The 26,754-nt window shown below is 33.1% G+C and overlaps 2 protein-coding genes across 11 annotated transcripts; both read left to right on the top strand.

Annotated features, from left to right (window-relative positions):
• The first annotated feature begins 5,821 nt into the window (after positions 1–5,821).
• LOC111892884 (uncharacterized) lies at positions 5,822–10,162 on the top strand. Of its 10 annotated transcripts, XR_006188932.2 has the most exons (12): positions 5,945–6,425; positions 6,760–6,864; positions 7,441–7,521; positions 7,613–7,712; positions 7,808–7,872; positions 8,096–8,148; positions 8,224–8,283; positions 8,581–8,654; positions 8,768–9,258; positions 9,332–9,433; positions 9,583–9,691; positions 9,770–10,162. XR_006188932.2 is itself a non-coding variant. In XM_042899910.2 (9 exons), the coding sequence occupies exons 5-9, from the start codon at positions 7,670–7,672 to the stop codon at positions 8,877–8,879; spliced, it is 342 nt and encodes a 113-aa protein (XP_042755844.1). In that variant the 5' UTR covers positions 5,822–5,938; positions 6,036–6,425; positions 6,760–6,864; positions 7,441–7,521; positions 7,613–7,669; the 3' UTR covers positions 8,880–8,981. The 10 variants fall into 10 exon arrangements, 5 of the variants coding, with proteins under 5 accessions (XP_042755844.1, XP_023744718.1, XP_042755846.1 ...); XR_006188931.2 differs by having other exon boundaries at positions 7,815–7,872; positions 8,096–8,283; XR_002850708.3 differs by having other exon boundaries at positions 8,096–8,283.
• Positions 10,163–22,649: 12,487 nt separating this feature from the next.
• LOC111892879 (probable aspartyl protease At4g16563) lies at positions 22,650–24,662 on the top strand. Its single transcript, XM_023888942.3, has one exon. It carries the CDS (start codon positions 22,869–22,871, stop codon positions 24,381–24,383), a length of 1,515 nt encoding a protein of 504 aa, XP_023744710.1. The 5' UTR covers positions 22,650–22,868; the 3' UTR covers positions 24,384–24,662.
• The last annotated feature ends 2,092 nt before the right edge of the window (positions 24,663–26,754 follow it).

Genomic DNA, 26,754 nt, shown 5'->3' with positions numbered 1-26,754 from the left:
TTATGTATACTAATGAATGTGATCCATGATGTCGTCTCACGGCCCGACTTTTCCATTGTCGGTTAGAGGTTTGACACAACCCTAAGGAGATCCTTATTATAACCTTTAACATTCATATCATACTATAACACATATTACATATTTACATGTATAGGTATTCTGGGAATCACTTACATGAGCTCCGGTTGATTGCATGTATCACATCTTTTTCTTTTTGTAAAAAAAAATTCAGAAATATTTTTGTAAAAAGGAATCCTCCATTCCCCAGTTTGAGTTTAGATATACTACAGAGTGCACTGAATCCCTCAAACTAAGGCTATAATACCAACTTGTAACATCCCAAATCTCAAACCAAAATTTTCATTTTAAAATCAAAGGAAATCATGTCATTCGTTCATGAAAGTAAATATTAAATTGTTTAGAAAACACATATTAGAGTATTAATATTATAGTGCTGAACATCTTGGAAACATAACAGTAGATGCAACGCAATCATGACATGCTCTTCCCTGATTGCCAAATAGACCTAGAACATTTAAACTTAAAACTGTAATCACAAAGCTAAGTAAGTTCCCCAAGATACCACAAACAAATACAAGCATCACCCATACATAACTTGCGTCGCCCAACATACATAATGGGCCTCGCCCAGCATAAATAACAGGCCTCGCCCAATAATATAATCAGTCTCACCCAACTGGTCCTTCCTACTATGCATTTAAATAGGGCTCACCTAGGGGTCTCACCCAATAAACATATTAGTGGGCCTCATCCAACATACATACAAACATCCATGCAAGAGTCACAAAGACAACAATCATCTACAGTCCTACATAGTTTAGTGAGAAGACTCACCTGGATTACTTAATAGAAGCTCAAAAGCAAAATAGATAACTCAAGCTACCTAAAGCAAAACCGAGATCAGTCATTAGTCAAATACTCAATTCTCCCCACGTTTGGCCAAAAGCTAAACTAGTCAAAAGTCAACGGTCAACCATCATTGACCATCGCACTGCGACAAAACCCCTTGATCGCGTCGTGGTCACAAAAGGAAAAAATAGACACGATGCACATTGTGGATTGCACTGTGGCAAACCCTTCAACGCATTGTGGATAATCTCATGATGACTTAATCTATTAAGCTCCTAACCCTTAATGTCTATAGCTTAAAAGATCAGATATAAAGCTTCTAAGGGACTTAATGGATAAAGTTCCTCAATTTACCCATTACAGCATCAAGCCAAATCCAGTTCCAAAACTCAAACCCTAATTCTCACATTAATCCAAAATGACCATTAAGACAACCATGACACTCAAATGAAGATGAAGTCCAAATCTTAACACCACAATAGGTCTAGAATACTTACAAATCCAACCTTTAAACTTAGAGTTGTCCAAACCCCAACTCAAATCCCTCAAAAGGGGCCAAAACATGCATATAAACAAGATCCATAAAAGAATAAGCATAAATGTGTATGTTTGAAGAGTTACAATGGTCCAAAATGAATCAAGAAGGCTAGTAAAGCTTATATAAGAGCTAAGAATACCAAAAAATCTTGAATCTTCACACCAAAGGCTTCCCAAGACACCAAAAATCTCTAAAGAAGGAAGAAGGGAGTGATGAGAGGCTAGGGTTTCATGGTCAGGATTTTCTACAAGTGGAGGCCGGAGGAAATAAGCAAACCCTAATCAAACATTCCTTATATATAGCCCAAGGCCCGAGACCTAGGGTTTTGGGCTATGGCGGCCACCAAGTTGCGGTTACCAAGAAGACCATCACTTCATTTAATGATGTGGTCGTGCTGCAGACACCAAATCACCATGCTACAGTTGAAGGTTTTTCCCCAATACTCCAATTCCTTAAGTTGATCAATCTAGAAAATGGGTATCACACACACAGTAAAGGAAATTCCCATTCTCGGTAAGTTCTTGAAACCATACACAAACCCTTATATAATTTTGAACATGTATGTACCATTCCTAGACTTTGAAACAAACATACCCAACCATATATGCAAAAACCCCCATATGCTTGTGACTATTATACCAAAGATACACATGTTGTTTATGGTGTCACATCCATGTGAAGTTATTTGAACTCATAAACCCTTTTTGATAAATCGTGTGTGTAGTATACGAATTGGTAAAGCATGGTGTACATTCCTCTATTTGATAATGATATGGAATAATCTGTTTAAATCTCCAACTATATACCTAATGAAACAACCCATTAAACACTACTAAATTTAGATGATTATGATCCCATGCATGAATAAGTATGCATGGTAGATAGGTAAGTATAAAACTTGATGTATATTTGATCTTAGAGTTAGTGTAACACCCGATATTCATGTATGAATTTTATGCTTTAATCTTATGGAATTTTGGTTGCCACGGCTTGGTGAAGAGGATCACCACGACGTGTAAACACCGTCTGGGGTTGCTATCATTTTAAGTGGCCACGACATGGTCTTGTATTAGCCACGACGTGGTGACGTCCCAGGCTTAAAACCCTAATTTTTGGGCCTAAGGCCCTATTTAACGGATGTGATAGCTAGGGTTTGTCCACCCTTAGGCTCCATCACTCCTCTGAGTGCATAATATCAAACCCTAAACTCCTTTCAAGATTTTGAGCTTATGTTGGTGATTTTGTGACATTTAAAGGAAGAAGAAGAAGTTTCTAGTGCATGGATCCATCAAGAAAATCATCTCTGACTTTGTGATCATCTTCTAGGCCATTGTAAGTCTTCAAGGTTTGATCTTTATGGTTTATTTCTTATGGATCTAAGAAATTTAGCATATTATGGTCCATTGTTGAAGTTTGAATGAATGTATTTAATAAAGTTAGCAACTTTATAACTCACCAAGGTCTCTAAAATATTGTATCTTTTGGATCTAGAAGTTGAGAGTGTCATGAAAGCCATGCATGACATTTATGTCATTTTCTTATCTTTTGACATAGTTTGAGAGAAGGACATGAATGGGTCATGCATGTCCATAAAGTTTGTTTTTTATGAATCTTTAGGGTCCCAAGAAGCCTTATGGAAAGTTTGATCAAAGGGCTTAATCTGTTAAGATGAACAAGTACAGAAACCACGACGTAACAAGATCATCACCATGACGTGGTGAAGGAGGATTTCATGATTGAGTTTTCATTTAGATGTCATGACGTGGTAGGCGTTGACCATTGACTTTTTGACATGGTTGACTTTTTGTCAACTGAGTAGTTTCAGATGGTGAACTACGGTTTGACCTTGAATGTTTCATTAGGAGGTGCGTAGCACCAACTTTTCATCTGTGAGAGCTTTGGTATTTTCAAATTTGATTGTGAGGTGAGTCTTCTCACTATACTATGTAGGATGTTAGATTGTCTTTGTGACTCTTGCATTGAAGACCAGGATATGACCCCTGGCAGTTGTATGAAAGACCAGGATCTGGCCCCTGACAACTATATGAAAGATCAGGATCTGACCCATGGCAATTATATGAAAGACTGAGAACTGCCCCTGACACTTGTATGTAAGACCAAGATTTGGCTCTTGGTATTGTAAGGAAAGGCCATGATTTATTTCATAGCAGGAAGTATGTGTAAGACTATGACTTTGCATATAGCATTCACTTGGGGTTGAAATAGACCCGTAATTTTACATATGGTATGTGATAATTTATGGAACTTACTAAGCTTTGTGCTTACAATTTTAAGTTTATTGTTTCAGGTACTTTTGCTTCCAAATGGAAGGACCCGTCTTGATTTCATTTCATCCCTTGAAGTTTTTCCGCACTTTCTATTTTTACGAATTTACTCTGATGTTTTGAGAATACATTATACTTTGATTATCTTCGGAATTTACTTTGTATTTTTGGGACGTTATAGTTAAAGAATAGAAAGTTAACATATATGGATCTTATAGACGAACGAACTAGTAGACTATCTTGGACCCTCTAGAAGGTGAGGCCAAAAATATAACCCCATACAAAAATCTATGTATACTCTTCTTTTCTCCTTCCCATTTTAGGACCTTACTACCAATCTACACTTTATTAGCTTTAAGGGATCATAATTGTTATACAAGATATGTAGTTTACATCAAAAGTTTAAAGTAATAAATAAATTGAAGAATTATTCGTCTTTTAAATTTGTTGGGGAAGTGCAATTTAAGTAATGGTAAATCGGAATGAACATGTCCATCAGTGCATATACATGTTTTTAATTACTATTATCATATTATTATAATATACTTGAGAGGTGTTTCAAATCAATAAAATCACACGAACGTTTTAGACCTATGATAATATCTATTCTTGAATTTTTTTTGTTATTTATGATAATACAAAATTGCTCAAAACTCGTTATATTTTGGATAACTATCACAAAAGTCAATACGTTTTAGTCTTTTTATTCAATTTTGACATCCATAATGTAATGTCACCAAAGAGCATCAGGTCGACATGCCATATTAGGTGCCACATCAACAAAGATTGTCACGTCAACGCAACCGAGTGACTGGGTAATGGTCAACATTGAAACAAACTGGAAAACAAAATGTCCTAGTTTAGACCAAAAAAACGCAATGTCACAATCGATTTTTCGTGTAAACTTAATGACTTTTGTGGAATTTACCATAAAAATCCCGTGACATGAATCTTTTAACGCAAGACAAAAGTACTACACCATGGAGGTCCGGGAGGAGTGCGAAGTGGTTTTGAGAGTAAAAGCCAAAATAATGAAAAAAAATGTTTAACATATATATATATATATATATATATATATATATATATATATATATATATATATATATATATATATATTAATTTCATATTATGTTTTTTTTCTTAAAGTTTTTAGGTTTTAATTTCATATTATGTATTTTTAATTTTAATTAATTAAAGTTTAAGTTTTTTTAGGTTTTAATTTCATATTATGTATTTTTAATTTTAATTAATTAAAGTTTAAGTTTTTATTTAAATTAGCATCTTTAAATAAATTGAAAACAAATAAAAATAAAATGGTATGGTGACTATATTTTATGTGTAACATAAAATAATAAAAAGTGAAATCAAATATTCTTTTATATTTTGTTTATACTTATATTGCTATTTATTTCTACTTACTTTATTTAAAGTGATTATCAAAATCAAAAGAAAAAAGTTAAAATAGATTATTAACAGATAACAAATGTTATTATTTTATATAAAGAGAAAAAAGAATATATAAATATTTAATCATTATAACAAAAATATGGTTAAATTAAAATGATTTTTATAAAATATAGTTAATTGTTAATTTTATATATACCATTAATTACTTCATGTACCCTTATATGTGTACTCTTATATGGAGTGGATAAATATATATACCTTTTATAATTTGATTATATATATATATATATATATATATATATATATATATATATATATATATATATATATATATATATATATATATATATATATATACTTCATGTACCCTTATATGTGTACTCTTATATGGAGTAGATAAATACTTTTATAATTTGATAATTATATATATATATATATATATATATATATATATATATATATATATATATATATATATATTGTGTTTATTATAACACCTATATAACATTCATAAAGAAGTAATCTCTATAATTATTAAAAGAGAACCTTAAATTCTAAAATAAAGAAACATGAACCCTTGATTGCATTTAACTCTTATTTCTCCACCTTTAGATCATTCTGATGACATCATTAACCAAAAACAAAAAAAAAAAAAAAAAAAAAAAAAAAAAAAAAAAAAAAAAACCACCTCAAATTGTGACTTACGTCTTACATTTCATTCATTATTCCTAATTCTTAATTTGATTCCTATGTTTCTCTCCTTTCTCTCTTTTCTCCAACAGCCGTTTGTTAACACCATCCTCATTCTCAGAATGTTGCCGATACAACTTGCAAGAAGGTAACCGACCATCCCTTCTAATTTCTATTTTTGGTTTTCAATCATTATCTCGCACTCTGGTTTTTATTATTTTTGGGTTTTTTTGTAAGTCGAACAGATAGATGTCAAAAGCATATATCAACATCCTCATGATCTTCTTAGTTTTCTCCATCTCATTTGCTCTAAACCCTAATCGCTTCCTTCAACCCATACCACAAAGGGTCACCTATCGATTTCATATATCAAATCAATATTATGTGTTCTTCCCCACTGCTATATGTTCTTCCTCTGCTGCTCTGCCTTCACTGTCTTCTTATTTGAACTCTCTTTTTAGTTTTCGATCATAAATACATACCCAGGTGCGAAACTCTATTTTTCTATTACTCTAGTGTATTTTTTACGTGAAGTATATCAAATTCAAGTCAACAATTTTACTTCAACCCTAATTACACAAGCGACTATCTTTTGGATTACATTATCATATGGATTTCTCGATGCCACCTTACAGGTAACTAAAATTACTCTTTCCCTATAACCATTCTCCTTCTTGTTCTAACTATCCTTTATATCTCTTTTAATTTGATAGGAGGGTCAAAAAGTATTATTTAATTTTTTGCTTTTATAGATATTCTTTCATGAATCACGTTGTAGATGGAGGGGACTTGTTTCTTTACAAGTTCATATATATATATATATATATATATATATATATATATATATATATATATATATATATATATATATATATATATATATATATATATATATACATTCTTTCGTCTATGAACTTATCCAACCATAATGTTTGAAACCTTGATGCACTTTTGATTTCATGAATGAAGAATTCAACTGGAGAATCACTTGAAGGTGTGAATTTTACTAGCATTTTCTGCTGCCACTGAGGTATCAGAGCTTCAACAAATGTGGAAAGAGAGAACCATTAGTAGGTTGGTCTTTCTTTTAGTAAATTCATACACGGTTATTATAAATGCTCCTGGGGGTGATTTTACCGCTGCTGCTATACAGATCTGAAATCCAACACCAAATGACCACTGACAACCTGCCGACTGATCTTTTATTAAACATATTCATCCGACTTTTGGAAAAACAATTTGTTCAAACATATTCATCCTTTTTTTCAATTGTTAACTTACTTTAAAATAGAATATCACACTTTATATTTTACAAAATCCTGACATTTTTATAATAGTTTCTATAAAAGAAGTTATATTTTAAAAAGATTATAGTTTACCTAGCTTGACATCAGAAATCAACAAAACTTTAATGAGTTAGTTTTGATCTGCATTTTAGTTTTTATAGCTCTCAATTATGTCATTAATTAGTCACTCTTGATGGTTTTGTGAGTTAATTGATCTAGAATAAGAGTCTGATAACGATGCTATTCAACTTTCTTCTAGATGTTGTCTTTTTTTTTCTGTAGATTTTTCCCTTTTTTATAATTAATAATATAAAATATCTTCAAAATGTGCTTTACCCCGTCTGTTAAACTTTACAAATAACAGTGTGTGAAGGTGTATCGACTCAATGATGATGAAAAATGGGATGATTAAGGGACTAGTCATGTCACTGTTGACTATTTAGAGGTCCGTCTTTAATCTTTATATTCTGAAAAATTTCCAACTTTTTATACTTTTCAACTTTTAAAGACATTCTTACCCTCATTTTTTACAACAGAGATATGAAGAATTGGGCTTGTTTGTTGTTAATGAAGAAGACAATGAAACCCTGCTAATGCACCGAATTTGCTCTGATGATATATATCACAAACAAGAAGGTATTTTTAAGTTTCAGAAACACATTCTATGCCTTTTTTTTACAAAAAGATAATTTTATTTTGTTCTATTATCCAAATACTATAATTTCATGGAGGAATTAGAGTTTTCAAGTGAAATAGCTCTTAGCTTTCAAGAAACCACAGGGTGCACATACACATGGTACCTAATAATTCATATATCTTATCAACTTATGTATTCTTTTCATTTTAATTATGCATATAATTAACATTATATTTTTCCTAGGGATCATATTTGCAATCTTCAGCGTAATTTACATTTTGATACTATTCGCATTAAGTTATTATTAATATTTTATTTTTCTATTTATTGTAAATATCATTATCATCTGTCGTGATTTATTTGTTACTTTATTTCTCTTCAGATGAGTCATATCATGGGGCTAATAATGAGTTAAGGGAGCTGTCAGCAGTAGAAGTTAAACTTACATTTATATTTTACTTTGAGTATTTTTCTTATAAAATTGGTGTTAAATAATATTTTTTCTTGCAGGTTGTGGTTGATGGTAGTGTTACAGATCAGCCGTGTGTAACAGAGCTCATACTACATGATGTATGTTTATTTTACTAATTCTATTTTTTTATAACTTTTTTAAAATCTTTATAGATAAAGTCACATTGTTTTTATGTATCTTTAATGTGAGCAACAAATATTTTTCCGAAAGTTGATGATTTATTTAGAGTATGTGAAGATTTGGAAAACAAAGATGGTCTTCACATGATATACAAAATTGTCAAAGGAATCAGTCAATACCCAAACTTTCCTAATCATCAAATCATCATCAGTTTTAAAGAATTAGTTTCATATTTTATAAAAAATCTCACCACTTTATATCGTTCTTTATCACAGTTCTACTCAACAGTCCTCAAATCTTTGAGAAAATATTTGGTGATGAATTCATCATGGATATTATTGGGTGTCTGGTATGTATGCTTTATTTTCCAATGTTCTCCTTTATTCTTCCATTTTTACATTTTTAAGACATTATAACTTCATGCATTTTACAATTTAACCATTTCCTCAATTAATTTTACAGCCCATTAATTATCTCGTCAAGATCTTGTGAGCTGGAAAATGCCCTTGACAAAAGGCTGCTTCCTGTACCTGATGTACCTTATAGATTATGGAATCACGTGTTTGTTGTTTGAAATGTTTAACATGCTATGTGACTTAGCTTGCAAAAACTACAAAATGATTGATATTTTTATTTTGGAGAATCTATAAAAAAGGATATTTATATTTTGGTTTTATTGATAAAAAGGTTAATTTTGAATTTTTTTTATTTTTATTTTATTTTAGCAATTTAACCATTAAAACCGGTAAACAATTGCAAAACAATCTTTGTAACCGATTTGGGTCGGTTTTAAAGGTTAGAAAAACAAGCAGATCAAACAACAAACACGTGATTCCATAATCATATAATCTAAGATGGAAACTAAAATTGCGACGTGTGGTCCCTATTTTGGGTGTTCCAGATGCACTTGTACGAATTGAAATGCCAGTCTCATAGATAAATCTGCTTCTCAGGTATTGATTACATTTTTGTTGACTTTTTTTAGTCAAATGTCTTTTGATTCGACCATTATGTTTTTTTCTGTAGAGAAACATCTGCCATTTGGATTTTTGTTGATGTTTTAAGCACACAACCTCCGGGACAATATGATGGAGAATTTAGAGTTACCGCTACAAAAGCAGATGCAGAGTGATTGCCTACCCTCTTTTTTTTAGTTAATTATTAGTTGTTGAAACTTGAATGAAATTCTATGGAACTTACTATCTTTAATGCTAATACGAATTATGTAGCCAATTTTATTAGATTTATCTATATTAGTTCAGTTTAAATCTTTGCAGATATGCAACACAATTTCTTGGTAAATCTGAGAAACATCAACTATACAGGGAACTAAAAAATTGTCTTGATGTCATTGAGCCAATTGATGGGAAAACAGTTGAAGAAGTGGTGAGATTAGGATTGTTTATCATTTGTGTTTAATAATTTTTTTAATGAACTATTGATGGAATCTTTTCTTTTTGTCAGGTAGAAAGAGTAAAATATGCAAATACAACTTTGAGAAGAGTTCTTCTATCATTTTCATTTTCTGAATTCTTTTCAGAAAATTGTCCCCTAGATATGATAGATGAAGATGCAAACCTTTCGATATGTGTGTAGCTAAGTTTGACAGTTTGGGACTTTGTTCTTCTGGAAACGCCCTCGCTTCTAACTGTCATCGGTTTATCCTAAAATCCTCCAATTTAGTTTCATGACTATTCTTTTTGCGAATGTCTACATTCATTAATAACATGTAAGATATCCGATACTGTAATTGAATATCGTTATAGTGTTAAACATGGAAGTGCTAAATGGTATGATGCATTAGAACAACATTTTAAGTGGCTTCTTCAATATAAAATCAGTCCTTACTTCTGCAAATGGGGTAACAGCATGCATGTTTTGATTTACACATCTCCGTGGTTAACCTCAAGTTGGTAGCTGTTTGTTTGGGTCGAGATTTGTAAAGAAACATAATCGACACAAGATCTTCCCAACATCATCATTTCATTCACTATGAAACAGATGGTTTACATCAACAGATTACAACTCAAACCTCACTACAAAATCACTCATACTCTCATATTACAGATCTTGTAAAATAACGATGAACAAACCCTAACTTGAGATGAAAGAGAAAACTGAGAGATAAGATGATAAAATATCTTCGCCAATGTCTATCAAGATCACCTAACACCTTATATATCATAACCCACTAAACATCGGGTATAACCCGTATATCACTTGACTCGCGTGTCCTTTACCTGCAGTATAATAGGATGTATACAAAATACATACAAATATATTGTTTATCATTTTAATTAACTAACCTATTAACACATTTAACAAATTAATGTTTAAGTTTGAAACTTTATTAATTCTTTTCAACATGCCCCCTCAAACTAAACATTAATTTTGACAAAAATTTAATTCTTCTTAAAAATATCAATCATATTAAGTCGATTTATAATATATTCATGTTGAACACTACCAAGCGATTTTGTTAAAATATCTGCATTTTGATTTGAAGACATTATTTTATTAACTTGTAAAATTCCATTTTCAATTTTCTCCCTAACAAAATGAAGATCAATCTCAAAATGTTTTGTCTTCTCATGAAATACAGGATTTAAAGCCAACTTAATTGCATATTCATTATCACAAAAAATATCAACAGGTAAATTAGTTTTTATACCTAAATCATGAAGTAATTTTAAAATCCATATTACCTCACAAGTTATACTTCCTAATGCCCTATATTCTGATTCTGTGGATGAACGAGAAACAGTATTCTGTTTCTTGCTCTTCCAAGAAACAAGAGATCCACCTAGATATACAAGATATCCTGTTACAGATCTTCGACTAAACAAGCATTTTGCCCAATCTGCATCCACAAACCCAATCAAATCTAAACTACCAGAGTTAATTATATGTATTCCCATACCAAGACTGTTTTTCAAGTATCTCAAAAGTCTGAAAGCAATATTAACATGAGACTTATATGGCTTATGCATGTACTGACTTAATATTTGCACAGCATAAGATATATCAGGTCTAGTCACAGTTAAATAAATCAATTTACCAATAAGTTTTTGATATTCAGTTATATTAACTAAATAATCAGATTTTTCCAAATCATATTCTCTTTTGACAACCAAATTAGGTTCAAGTGGAGTTTTAACAGGTTTACATGCTAGCATACCAAACTCATGAAGCAATTCCATACAATATTTCCTTTGATTTAAACATATACCTTTTTCAGTTCTTAATACTTCAATACCTAAAAAATATTTCAATTCACCTAAATCTTTAATTAAGAACTGAGATTTAAGAAAAATTTTAACTTTATTTAACTCAGACTCATCATTACCTGTTAGAATGATATCATCTACATAAACCAGTAGAACTATAAAAGTATTTTGAAATTGTCTAACAAATAATGAATAATCATTAACACTTTGCTTAAAACCAAAACTTAAGAGAGAAGAAGACAACCTTTCATTCCACTTCCTTGGGGCTTGTTTAAGTCCATAAAGGGACTTTAACAACCTGCAAACCCTTATATCATCCTTAGAATGATATCCCTCAGGTTGACACATATATACATTTTCGGATAAATTTCCATATAAAAAGCATTATTAATATCTAACTGATAAAGTGGCCAAGAACTATTTACTGCCATTGTTATTACCACACGAACAGTTACAATTTTTGCAACAGGAGAAAAAGTCTCCTCATAGTCTATTCCTTCCCTCTGATTATATCCTTTAGCCACAAGCCTAGCTTTATATCTTTCTATATCACCATTAGATTTATATTTAATTTTATATATCCAACGACATCTAATTGCTTTTCTTCCTTTAGGAAGATTAGTAATTTCCCAAGTATTATTCCTATAAAGGGCTTCTATTTCCTCATTCATAGCTTTGATCCAATTTGGATCTAAAGCTGCTTCACTATAAGTTTTAGGTTCAACTGTTTTATTAAGATTAGAAATAAAACAGAATGACTCAGTATTAAGAGCTGAATAGTTTACTGTTCTTTCAATACCATATTTATGTTTTCCTTCTATAACATAATCACTAAATCTAACTGGCATGTGAACATTCCTTCCAGACCTAGTGATCCTAGTAGACAAGCTTTCAGAAGGATTAGAATTAATTGAATCAGTTTCCTCAGTCAATGCAGAAGAACTTGGAAACAACTCATCAGATAGAGGCACATCTACCTCACCAGTCCGGTTGCTGACATTAGAGGGAAAAGTCTCATCCTGGTCCTGGTCTGCATTAGCACCATCCATCTGATGGCTACTTCTCAAGTTATCTGCTCTAGTATTATCTAGAATAAAACTAGAATTTGTAGACTCATCATAGGAAAATAGGTCATTTGAATTTACATTGACAACTAAACTATCAGTTAAAGATGAAGTTCTAAGCTTGAAAGGAAACACTGACTCATAAAACTTTACATCCATGGAAACAAAGATAAGATTAGAATCAAGACTGAGAACTTTGTAACCCTTTTTATCAGAAGAATAACCAAGAAAAACACACTTATCAGCCCTTTCAGAAAATTTATCATTATTATTCAGCTTAGATGCAAAACACAAACATCCAAATACCCTAAGTTTATCAAAAACAGGTGCAGAATTATAAACCATTTCATAGGGAGAAGAACCATTTAAAACTGAAGTAGGTGTTCTATTAATCAAAAAAACTGAAGTTAATATAGCATCTCCCCAATGTTTAATTGGCAAACCAGAGTGAAACATTAAAGACCTAGCAACATTTAAAATGTGCCTGTGTTTTCTCTCCACAACACCATTTTGTTGTGGAGTATGAACACACGATGTTTGATGCAAAATTCCTTTTGATTCAGTTAATTGTCTCATTCTGTTGTTCAAAAACTCTGTACCATTGTCAGATCTAACTGTTTTAATTTTAACACTAAACTGATTAATCAAAATATTAAAGAAAACAAGAACAGAATCATAAACTTCATCCTTAGACTTTAAAAGATAAACCCAAGTTGCCCTAGTAAAATCATCCACAATAGTCAAAAAAACACCTAAATCCTTCTGAAGTTGTCACTTTATAAGCACCCCAAACATCCAGATGAACTAACTCACCAAGTTTAGAAGTAGTATGCTGACTAACAGGAAAGGATTCTCTAGTTTGTTTAGCCTTATGACAAATTTCACAAGGTGGAAGTACTTCACTTCCAATCTTAAGTTTATGTCTCAAAGAACTTAAAACTTGATCAGAAGGATGACCAAGTCTATTGTGCCAAGTTAACTTAGACACACAACAAACAGAAGAAGAGATAGTAGAATTAGATATACTACCTGAAGGTGCACTATTAATGTAATAGAGACCTCCAGACTCTCTACCACTCCCCACCATCACCTTTGATTGTGAATCCTGAATTTTGCAATTATGCTCATTAAAAACAACCTCACAATTACTATCTTTACAAACCTTATGAACAGAAAGCAAATTAACATTGAAATCAGGAACAGCAAAAACATCAAACAGTGTTAAAGAATTGGATAAATTCATGTTACCAATTTTTTTAATTTTAGCTGATGTACCATTGGGATGACACACCAGCAGATCCAAATTTGACACATCCACAGTATCATGGAGCAGTGACTCAGAGGCAGTCATATGTTGATTAGCCCCTGAATCAACTATCCATCTTTGACTACAGACAGAAGAATTAAAGGCTTGAAAACAACAAGTACCTGCCATATTAGCACTAACAAAAGCTTCTTCATTCACTTGCTTATCACCAATAAGTTGTAAAATTTTGAAATACTGATCCTTAGTAAGGTAATGAAACTCAGAATCACTAGAAAAATTATTAGTACTAGCACTTCCAGAAGAAGTGGTAGTAGAATTAGCAGAAAAGTTTTTAACAAAGTTATTCTGATTATTAGTTTCACTTCTTGACCTAAAATCCTTAGGGTACCCAATTATTTTATAGCACTTCTCAATGGTATGACCCTTAATACCACAATTCTTACATTGAACAGTTTGACCCTTATTTTTATTCACATTAGTCTTGTTATTAAACTTGCTATTAAAAGCAGATGTCTGAGACTTATTTATAGATTGAGAAGCTTGAAGAGAAGTCAAAGAACCATTTCTTTGATAGTGATTCTTCTCTAGACACAATAGAGAAAGCAGTTTTCACATTAGGTAAGGGATCCATTAACAAAATGTGACTTTTGACTTGACTATATGAATCATCAAGTCCAGATAAAAATTGCATAAGCTTCATGAGATTTGAATGATCCTTTAGTTTAATAGAAGCATCACAGGTACACTCTGTTAAACTAGTAAGACCATCAAATTCTTTCCATAAAGAATCAAGCTTATTGAAGTAATCAGACAAAGAGGTACCATTTTGTTTAAGGGAATTAATTTGTTGATGTATATTAAAAACAACAGATCCATCAGATTTATTGTATGTTTCAAAAAGATTTTCCCAAATATCCTCTGCTACTTCAGAATAGGCTTGACTCTGATAGATTGAGTCAGATATAGAAGACAACAACCAAGAACAAACAACAGCATTAGCTCTATCCCATTTAGTTTTCTTTGACTCATCGACACTGTTTTTTTTACAAGTACCATCAACAAAGCCTAACTTATTCCTAGCTTTAAGAGCTCTAGAAATTGAACTTCTCCATAACCTAAAATTTTCATTACCAGTCAACTTGATTGTAATTATAGAAGTAACAGCATTATCAGAAGGGTGAATATAGAGAGGATCATCAAAATTAATCAGATCATCCTTCCCACTTCCACTGGGTGGATCAGTTGTCTCACCCGCCATAGAAGCAAATGAGAATAAAACTCAAGAGAAGAGACTCAAGAAAACTTCCCCCTGAACTGATCTTATGTCCAGATGGTCACCACGTATATCGGGGCCCAAGACAATCAGAACAAAGGAAGAAAAGAGCAGATATACAAAAAATAAAATCAATCAACACAACACAGATCACCAGGATCTTTACAAACAAACATGTAAGACAAAGAACAAGAATAAGAAATTGCTCACAAAGCTTTTTACGACGAGTCAAGTGCAGAGATCGACTCTCTTTGTCCGTTCTCAACTAGGGTTTATCAGTGATGAACTCTGACCCCTAGTGAGTTATTTCAGACTCAGAGATTAATCGATTTGGCTTAATCTTTGTTCGCAATGAGTCTTGTAGACAAACTTGATTTGATCGCCACAGAAGAAACCTACAAGATCACAACAATCTCGCAGTACCAGATACAAACAAAAAACAGATGTTCGATTGGATTTTCTAACAAAAACCCTAAATCAACTAAACATCAGAAAGAGTGACACAGTTGATGAAATCGAAGATCAGAGTTCACACGAACTCAAGATACACAACAAATGTGTCAGTCAAGGAAGAGATTGTAAACAAAATAATGAACGGGTTTAAGAAATTACCAGGACAATCGTGAGACGAACAATCGCAAATCAACGAACATCACAAGAACACCGAAGGAGCCATAGCTCTGATACCATGTAAAGAAACATAATCGACACAAGATCTTCCCAACATCATCATTTCATCCACTATGAAACAGATGGTTTACATCAACAGATTACAACTCAAACCTCACTACAAAATCACTCATACTCTCATATTACAGATCTTGTAAAATAACGATGAACAAACCCTAACTTGAGATGAAAGAGAAAACTGAGAGATAAGATGATAAAATATCTTCGCCAATGTCTATCAAGATCACCTAACACCTTATATATCATAACCCACTAAACATCGGGTATAACCCGTATATCACTTGACCTGCGTGTCCTTTACCTGCAGTATAATAGGATGTATACAAAATACATACAAATATATTGTTTATCATTTTAATTAACTAACCTATTAACACATTTAACAAATTAATGTTTAAGTTTGAAACTTTATTAATTCTTTTCAACAAGATTGCATATAAATGATGATATTTCTCCGATTCTAGAATTTAAAGAAATGTGGGTCTTTGTTTTACTATTTTGTTAATGTTAATTTATGTGTCTTTTATCTTAATCATTTCCCCTTTACTTTCTTTGGTTTATATTTTGTGTGTATTTTATAGGAAAATGGATTTATTATAAGTGAGTATGTTGACTGAAATGGTGGCACTAAGGGTGATCTCAAGCTTCCAACCGATGATAGTCTTCTTACACATGTTAGTAATTAGTATTTTAAGATGGAAAGTTCACTTGAAATTGTTAAATATAATTTATATAAATAATGAATTTTGTTTAAGAATTGTGCAGATTGAGGATGGATTTGCTAAAGGCAAGGATCTTTTGGTTACAGTGATCTCACTCAGCTAAATCAGGTGATTCGATTTTTTCATGGATTGCTAAGTAACATAGACCCAACTTACACTGAGATTTGGCTAAACCTTAAATGAAAATCAGGATTTAAGGTGCTTGGTGTTGGAACTTTAGTGTTGTTTCAGATTTTTAAGAATATGCTTTCTTTCATATATATTTTTTATTATCATATTATTTATTGTTTCAGTTATTTAGTGTTGGAAAATAATGTTGTTTGATAGCACATCTAAAGGTGGTGAAGTTATGGCGGTAATAAGGCTTTGGTTTGGAGTGATCATACAAGAGGTATTGTTGTTTTCTTTCTTAGTTTTACTCTTTTATGAGTAAAATTTGAAGAATTATATGTTTAGAAGTTTAGAAGAGATCGACCGATTTTAACATTTTCATGCATTTACCCATAAAGTTTAGAAGTTTATATATAAAATTTGACGAATTATATGTCTACTATATATAAAATTTGTGAAGATTATATTAGTTTTATACGTTCTTAAAAAGATGTTTGTTTTATTTTTAGTATCAATTAATAAAATATAAATATTATAGAGATATTGTTATTTTTGGTATTCTTCCACTTATTTTTGTAATGATATTTTACGGTCTATATATATTTTTCTTTTGATAGCATACTATAATTAAGAACTTTCTTAATTATAGAAACAATATTACAATAAATGTCATAGCATACTATAATTAGTTACTTGTATACATTCCTAAAAAGATGTTGTTTTATTTTTTGTATGAATTAATATAATGGAAAATATTATAGAGATATTGTTATTATTGCATACTATAATTAATATTTTTTTATACTATATAAATACATGTATACCTTTTTTGTCAATCCATGTCATAAATCCTCTAACTTTTTTCTCTTTTTAATGCGATGGCAGGCAATAATGCTTCTCAATTGGACATCAGCTTTATTTACATGAAATCTCAAAGTTCACTGTTGATAATACAATCATTGCTCAACTGAAAAAAAAAATTACATCAAACAGGTAACATGAATTTATTTCTACATTAATGATGCTCTTTTTGCTTTTTGTTTTTTTTTTTTTTGTTTTTTTTTTTTACAATTCTCATCATTGGACTCTGAGATGATTATTGAGGATAAAATCAAACGTATTATCTTACCACCACCAGATGATTTGAAATTTTTATCGTCAACAACTACTTCGGTCAAGCAACCTATAGAGATCTTTACCACCACTGAATCATTTGAATGGTCTTCTTCGAAAGTTGGTGTTGCCGCTCCTTTCAAGATCCCAAAAATGAAAAAGCTCTAATAAGTTTAAGTCATTTATCATTATTTGACATTTTAGTTTGAAGACTTTTTTTTATTAGTTTAAAGACTTTTTGTTGTTTGCTTATGGATTTGTTTGACAAGTAATTTGTTTTGATTTAAAAGTTTATGTTTATTTTCATCTATTTCCCATAAATTTTCTTTTTTTAATTATTATGTGTTCCCCGCGTTTAACGCGGGTTATAATCTAGTAACCATCAAACTAGGGTGCGGCTAAAGAGCGCTTAATGTGCATCTAGTTTCTTAAAATATGTTTATTTCAAAGCTAGCAATACAATAAAGAATAAATTACTAAAATGGTCTCTATAGTTTTTAAAATTTTCATGTTTGGTCTATTTTTTTTCTTTTGCATTCAAATAGTTCTTAATGTTTGATTTCGTTGTGTTTTTTTGTCCTTAGACATAAAAAGACTATAATCCCTTCCTATTTTCTTTTTCAGTTTTTTATTATTTTGTTATTATTTATTAATTAAAAAAAATATATTAAAATACATAGGTCCCACAATCACCAACGCCTCTCAATGTCAATCGTCACCTACCACCATCTGAAAACTACCAGCCACTAACCACCGCGATCACCAACCACCACCCAGTCTACCGTCTACCTCCTGCAACAACCATTACAATTGAACACAACTACTAGCCATTGATCGCCACAACCACTACGGTCGTCAACCATCACCATTTTCGACAACACCACCCATTACTGTCGAGCACACCTGTAGGTTTTGGGCATACCTGCAAATCCCGTCTATATCTTCAGTTTGGACTACACGCTCTCTCTCCGGTACAACCAAAAAAATGCATGCACGCCCTTTCTTTCTTTAACAAAACCCACAAAACAAACCATACATTGGAGCTGCTATATGCCCCAAATGAAAGAAGAAGTAGAACTAGAAAATAACTCAAATCTGGAGAAGCAGACAATGAAGTTTCTAACAGAAGGAGATGACAAGGTTTATGGTGACTCTTTAAGCTCCGTTTTTTAACAAGTGTATATGGAGTTCAAGTTTTTTGAACAAGCAGCTATGGAATCGGAGTTTTGAACAAGCAGATCTCTGAGCTTCGATTTTTGGACTGGAGTTGCAGTCTTAAGCTCGTGATGAATTATCTGAAGACGAAAGCTTTTCGACCAGTGACGTAGCCAAGATTTTATTTTAGGGTGGGCCAAATAATTTATAAAATATGAACGATATATAAAATCTAGAATTTAGAATGTGGTGTGTCAAACACAACCTTAGTTCATTTTATATAACAGAAATATATATATATATATATATATATATATATATATATATATATATATATATATATATATATATATATATAAACTTAAAATTTTATGGTGGGCCAAGGCCCACCATTGCCTCTATGTGGCTACGTCGCTGTTTTCGACGGACTAGATGCGGAAAAGATGGGGTAGATCTTCCCCGCGGACCGTGGGTTGTTTCTTGAGTAGGTGGCGCTAAGAAGATTGAAAGGAAGGAGAAGTAGAAGGAGACTGTGGGGAAGGAGAAGTAGAAGAAGGTGGTGGGGAGGTGGATGTGGGTGACGACAGTGCAACAAAGTCGACGTAAGTGGTGGTTCTTAATGAAACTCCACTGGCATAGAAAGATGGACATGGCGGTAGAGAAACAATAAAGAGTATGAACCTATGATTATATGTGTTGTGGTGGGTGACGGTTTAAGGGTCGGCACATCTTGTTTATTTAAATATAAATAATAAATTAAAAGGGAAAAATAATATATAAAATACATTATAGTCTTTTTATGTTTAAAATGAACCAAAAATGCAATGAAATCAAAAGTAAGGACGATCTTAATGCAAAAGAAAAGATAAGGGCCAAAAATGAAATTTTTGCAAACCTCAAAGACCATTTCAATAAATTGTTCTACAATAAATTATCTGGAAAATAAATTATCTGGAAAATTACGCAGCAATCCTACTAAGTATTTCAAATTTACCCATTCAATCCCTTAAGTTATTTATATGTTCTTTGATGGAATAAACTTGTTAATGACCTGTTAATGGACCTCCTGTAACCTGTTAATGACCTGTTAATGGACCTCCTGTAACCTGGTTAATAGACCATATAATTTAATGAAATGCCCCATAATAATATTTTTTATGAAATGAGGGCCACACAATAATATTTTTTATGAAATGAGGGCCACGTTTAGGGGTGTCAAAAAAACTCAAACCCGATTAACCTGACTCGATCCGAACCCGAATAAGGTACTTAGGGTCGGGTTTAATAGGGTCAAAATTCTAAATCGGGTCATTCGGGTCAACCCGATATACCCGAATTGCATTTAGGGTCAGGTTTAGGGTTGATTTTTTTTAAAAAATCGGGTTGCGGGTTAACCCGATTAACCCGAATAAGGGGCATACTTGATAAATGCCATGTGAATAAGAGGCATACTTTATTAACTCGAACAAGTATTTCATATTTAACTTTTTACCATGTCAATTTGTAAAGTAAGTAACTAACTAATTACAAATTACTAAAATACAAAAAAATGACATATTTGATAAATGCTATGTTCACAGAGAGTTCAAAAGCTTATAAAAATTCTTTATATATAAGTTACAGAGAGTTCAAAAGGTAACAAAAAATTTGTATATGTAAGTTAAAGCAAGTTTATGAACCCACGTTTTTTAGTTTTTAAATTCATTTTATGTACAAACAGTTTATTTTTTAAAACGTTACATTTTAGGTCCTTATATTTGTAAGTTATTTGATAAAATAAACAAATATTATTTTATTTCTATTTAAACCCGATTAACCCGACTAACCCAACTCGGTTAATCCGAAACCCGACTAACCCGAACCTTAGTAGGGTCGGGTTTAGGGTCAAATTAAAAAAAAAAAAAAAAAAAAAAACAACAACAACAACGATTAACCCGACCCGTTTAACCCAAACCCCGATCGGGTTGACCCGATTAACAGCCCTAGCCACGTTGATTAGGCATCTTGTTGGAAAACATCATTGACTTCTTTCAGGCATTTCATCGAACAATTTATGTGCATAATTCATCATTGATGTGAAGTGGCATGCATCATCCTTACTTCAACGTAGAAATACATCATGTGCTCCTTCTGTTCGTATTACATTCCAAATATCAAAATCATAATCAGAACCAAAGGGTTAAAGATCCCAGAATTAGAATTAAACACTCATGTTAATCTCTGGTGGTGTTGCGGCGGCTTTGATGAACCGAGTGAGAAACACATACAACGTCTTTCATACACACTGTAATTCTCTTATACCAATAGTTTCAGACGCCAAAAATTGGTCAACAATGTTGATCGTTGACGTCTCCTTAATTAGCTCGAATTTGATGTAAACCTCAATCAGCCATCAGAATCACCCTCATCTTGTTGTTAATTTTTGTTTGTGAATGCATGTAGTCATGGAATTTGTTTTCATTCTGCATCACAAACATATAAAATCTTTCATTATACAAACCTCATGAGTTAGTAGAAATTGTATATTTCTTCCACATACTCGACTTCAGCCAATTCGTTGTCGATTATGTTGAGCATCAATGTCAATGATATTTGTTGGTTTTGGTTTGTAGTTAAGGCCACATGCAGTTTTGCTCTAGGCGGTTAGTGTTGAAGTGAGTAGCAATTGAGTGTTCTTGTTTCGGGAAGATGAAGATCCTGATTTCTTCTCTTCTATTCTTGGGTGTCCGCATTGATTTCGTTAATGAAAAAATATTCGAAGACAAGTTTAAGTGGGTGTTTGGATTAGCTTATTAGTTTATTGTTTATAGCTTATTTGTGGTGGGAATAAACAATAAGCAATAAGCATGGGGAGAGATGTTTATTAAAATTAGCTTATTTAGCTTAATAATTTGGATTTTATCCAAACACTCAAAGTTAGCTTATTGTGGGAATAAGCAATAAGCACCTTTTTATTTTGTCCAAACACCCCCTAAGGGAGTAATCGATAAAAAAATGGAGAAAAGATTCACATTTTTGTTTTCAATTGCGCCTCATTGGAAGACATAATTAAGGAGGGGCGTTTTTTGACTTTATAGGCCAACATCTATGTGGAAAAGGGTAACCGGGTTATCCTTTTATTTTGTCCAAAATGATTAAATTGACTCAACAAAAACAACTTTAATGATCTAACAAGCACGGAAAATAGAGGTGCAAACGAGTCAAGCTACTTGCGAGCTACTCGGGATCGGCTCGTTAAAAACTCGACTCGAAACTGGTTTTAAATGAGCTCGAGCTGAGCTCGAGCTTAATATAAAGCTCGTTTATTAGACGAGCTCGAGCTCGAGCCTATGTTACTAAGCTCGATTAGGCTTGCGAACCTAAACGAGCTTTTATATAATATAATTTATTATTTTTTTTTATATTAAAATAAAAACATATTTGGGAAATTATGGATTTCGGGTATTAGTAAACGAGTTTCTTAACGAGCTTGAGCCAAGCTTGAACTTATTTAGGCACATCAAACAACAAACAAGCCAAGCTCGAGCCCAAGCCGAACTTGTATAATTCTTTACGAGCTTGAGCCAAGCTCTGTAAAAGAAAGTTCGAATCGAGCTCAAGCTCGAGCCTCGTATAACTTAAACGAACCCGAACCGAGCCTGGTTAGGCTCGGACCCGGCTCGGCTCGTTTCACTCCTAACGGAAAATACTATAGGGATCGAAAGGATAAAATCGTAGACAAAAACAACTTTAATAATCTAACAATCACGGAAAATACTTTAGGGACCGAAAGGATATAATCGCCGTACATTACTTTCCTAAATTATAAATTATTTAATGCCATTCAAAACCAAACGTTCCACTGACCTCCGTTTTGGATTTTGCAGCCACCACAAGTCCACAACCTTCTTCCTTTAAAACCCCCTGCCACTCCTTTTCTTCTTCCTCCCAGACAACGGTCAATGGCTTCCTCAGTTTTCTCCATCTTCTTCTTTGCCTTCTTTTTATTGATTTCTGTAGCATCTTCCAAGTTGCTTCTATTTCCACTCACCCACTATCTCTCTAATTCCCGATTCAACACTAATCAAACCCACCACCTCCTCAAATCAACCACCGCTCGCTCCGCCGCCCGTTTCCTTCGCCACCACAACCGACAAGTCTCCGTCGCCCTCTCCCCTGGGAGTGATTACACTATGTCTTTCTCTCTGGGCTCTGCTCCTAAGAAGACAACCGTGACTCTTTACATGGATACTGGAAGCGACACCGTTTGGCTCCCTTGTAAACCTTTTACGTGTATCATGTGTGAGGGAAAATCCGACCCCAAAACCACGCCGCCACCGTATAATATATCTACCTCTGCTGCCCCTGTCACGTGCCAGTCACGTTCTTGCTCTGCTGTTCACTCCGGCCTCCCAACCTCCGACCTCTGTGCCGCAGCGCGCTGCCCTTTGGAATCGATCGAGATGTCGGAATGCAATAAGTTTTCTTGCCCGGCTTTCTATTATGCTTACGGCGACGGCAGCTTTGTAGCACGGATTTACACGGACACTCTTGAAATTCCGATGTCTGCGCCAACGTCTTTGGTGATACGGAATTTTACATTCGGCTGCGCTCATGAATCGCTCGGCGAGCCTATTGGTGTCGCCGGTTTTGGCCGTGGAGCGCTTTCTTTGCCGGCGCAGCTTGCTAATTTCTCACCTCATCTCGGCACTCAATTCTCCTACTGTTTAGTCTCTCACTCTTTTGACACAGACCGAGTCCGACAACCGAGTCCACTAATTTTAGGCCGGGTTGACTCTGGTCTCGGTGTAAACAAAGCGAAACGGGTCCGTGCTTCACGACTCGACGACTTCGCCTATACTCCGATGCTTGAAAACTCAAAACACCCTTACTATTACTACGTCGGTTTAGAAGCTATAACCGTTGGAAACCGCCGGTTACCAGCGCCGGAAAATATGAAGAAGATTGACGGAAAAGGCAACGGTGGTATGGTGGTTGACTCCGGTACGACTTACAGCATGTTACCCGAAATTTTGTATAACTCAGTGGTGTCGCAGTTTGGCAAATGGATGAAGTCGGGTTTGGGTTATAAACGAGCAAGAGGTGTCGAAGACCGGACCGGGCTTAGTCCATGTTTTTACGTTGATGAGCATCAGCCCGGACCCGGTACCAAACGGAAAGAGGCTGTACTTGTGCCTCAAATGGTATTGCATTTTGGGGGGAATTCCAGTGTGGTGATGCCTAGGAAGAATTATTTCTACGAGTTCATAGACGGCGGTGATGGAAAAGGAAAAGTGAAAAGAAAAGTGGGGTGTATGACTCTAATGAACGGTGGTTATTTTCCGGATTCGGGTGGGCCGGCGGGATTATTGGGGAACTACCAGCAACAAGGTTTGGAAGTGGTTTATGATTTGTTGAAGAAACGGGTCGGATTTGCTAGGAGAAAGTGCGCATCTTTATGGGATACCTTGCGCTGATTTTAATTTAGTAATTAATATGAGCTCCGGTTGACCTTGGGACTTGGGTAAGGTGAGATTGACCACACGTGTAGGGAATAAAATATGTAAATAACTAAATATGTTAATCTGGATAATATTGTACCGTACTCTGGTATGGTATGGGTTGGCATATCACTTTTTGCTATTGACACGCCACAGAGTTGAAGTCTGTGTACAAAAATAAATAACCCTGTACGTCGTCATTGTGGACTGGAATTATTCAAAAGTAAGTTAAGTTGAACTTTGAACACAATCAAATACGAGGTTCTAAACTTGATCATTAAAATTGATCAAATAATAGTGTATGCTTTTGACCGCATGACAATAAAAAGACGGGCTTGACTAAATAGGTATTAAAATATTTTAGATGGGATTGATTAGATTTATTAAAATAATAATAATGTAAATTATCAAATTTAATAAATATTATATTAAATTACAATTAGTATGTTTTTTTCATTTCTTGTTTTTAAAATTTTATTTTAAAAAAATACTTATTATTTATATTTTAATATTTTATTTTCTTTAATAATCATATTAGTTTTGTTCCTAGTTAGTATTAAAGTATTTTAACATGGGATGGAGTGACTGAGCAGGTATTAAAATATTTAAGAATGAAGCTTGAGGTAAGTAATAGTGAACAATACATGGCATTTGGTTTGTAAAGTGATCGATGAAAGATTAGAATGTCAAATTATATTGACTTTGGTGACGTAATAGATGATGGGCTGGCCTTGAAAGCCCAAAAATTGGGATGAGTGTTGAAAAGAAAAGACAGCTGTGCTGAGGCTGTAATGCCGCTATGCTACAAACTACAAACTACAATGAGTTTGTCTTAAAAGTTGCAACGATTCTCTCTCCTCCTACCATTCCTCCTAGGCCGATAAAGAACAAAACTAGTGGATAACTTTTTCTCAATTTTGTTGCTAAAAATATAGAGAAAATTACAAACATAATCAAAATTTTAAATTATTTTTTACTATTTAATAGCTAAAATTAATCGTTAGCCAAAAATAATCAAGAAAATAATAGTTAATTAAATATAACATCTCAAAATCATAGAAATTTATAATTTTCAAAACAACCATTATCCATAATTGTTTACAAAAAAAATCAATTGTTTCAAAAGTAAAAATCATATCAGAATGTCCTGAAAGTCAATATCATAAAAATAGGAAGATGTGCACGATTAACCTTTTCGTTTTCCCACAATCCTCTGAAGTACGTGAAATAATCAAATGAAAACTATAAGTCAAAGCTTAATGAGTTTCCCCAAAGTACCATCACACAACATAACAAACAAAAGCATGCAAATATGGGCATTCAACCTGACTAGACCGCATCCCAGGGCCTACAGTCTATCTGGACCGCTCTACGGGCCTTTGGTCTGAATAAACCGCCTCGTAGGGCCTACCGCCTATCTGGACCGCCACGTGTATTGACCTTTAGCACAAAGCAAGATCGCCTCAACCCAACCACAGTATGTCGACATATGTAACAGGTAAACATAAACACAGATCCAACAAATACAAATATCATATAGATCTACTAATTAGTCATATACTAGCATAATATTATCCTATAATCAGGATACATAATCTAGTGGGCCAATATTGGTGTCTTCGACCTATGAGTATAGTGATAAAAACTCAAATTTTAGCCCAACGAGTAGCAGAAAGTACACAACACCAAGTACAACTCCAAAGCCGACTCTACCGATCACCTAAATGAAACTGATGGCCTAGGCTTAGTTAATAATCCCAAAAGACCTAAAATACCCAAACTACCCTTAGGTCAACCTTAGTTAAAAGGTCAAGGTCAACAAAGCATCTGAGTCAACCCATCCGCGTCAACCCAGTCGAGTACATTGGGCTTACTCTGCTGTAACACCTGTGTTTCTGGGCTTGTCATTAATAACGATGTAATAGTCTAGGTAAACCTTTGTAACTCATCTTGAAATAATAAAGATGTATTATTTGAGTATTATGTGTTTTGTTCTTAGTTGTGTGACTTAATTAAATTAAGAATGAAAATAAGCGTCAAAATAAAATGTTAGATAAAGCCTATATATATGGATAAGGTTGTAGTAGTTGAAACGAGGTTTCCGAATATATATATATATATATATATATATATATATATATATATATATATATATATATATATATATATATATATATAGAATGCCGAAATCCGAGTTATAACGAAGAAGTTATGACTTGTCGAAGTTTCGCGACAGAACCGACACGACGCTGAATGACGTAAAATGCGAAATTAAGATAGAACGATATTTAGCCCTAGTAATCTAAACGAATGTTGTAGATTTCATTAAACCGAGAGCGTGCATAAA

This window comes from Lactuca sativa, chromosome 3 (genome assembly GCF_002870075.4).
Source record: "Lactuca sativa cultivar Salinas chromosome 3, Lsat_Salinas_v11, whole genome shotgun sequence".
NCBI classification, from domain to species: domain Eukaryota; kingdom Viridiplantae; phylum Streptophyta; class Magnoliopsida; order Asterales; family Asteraceae; genus Lactuca; species Lactuca sativa.
Note: the sequence above shows the minus strand (reverse complement) of the source record. Positions and strands in the feature narration are given on the sequence as shown.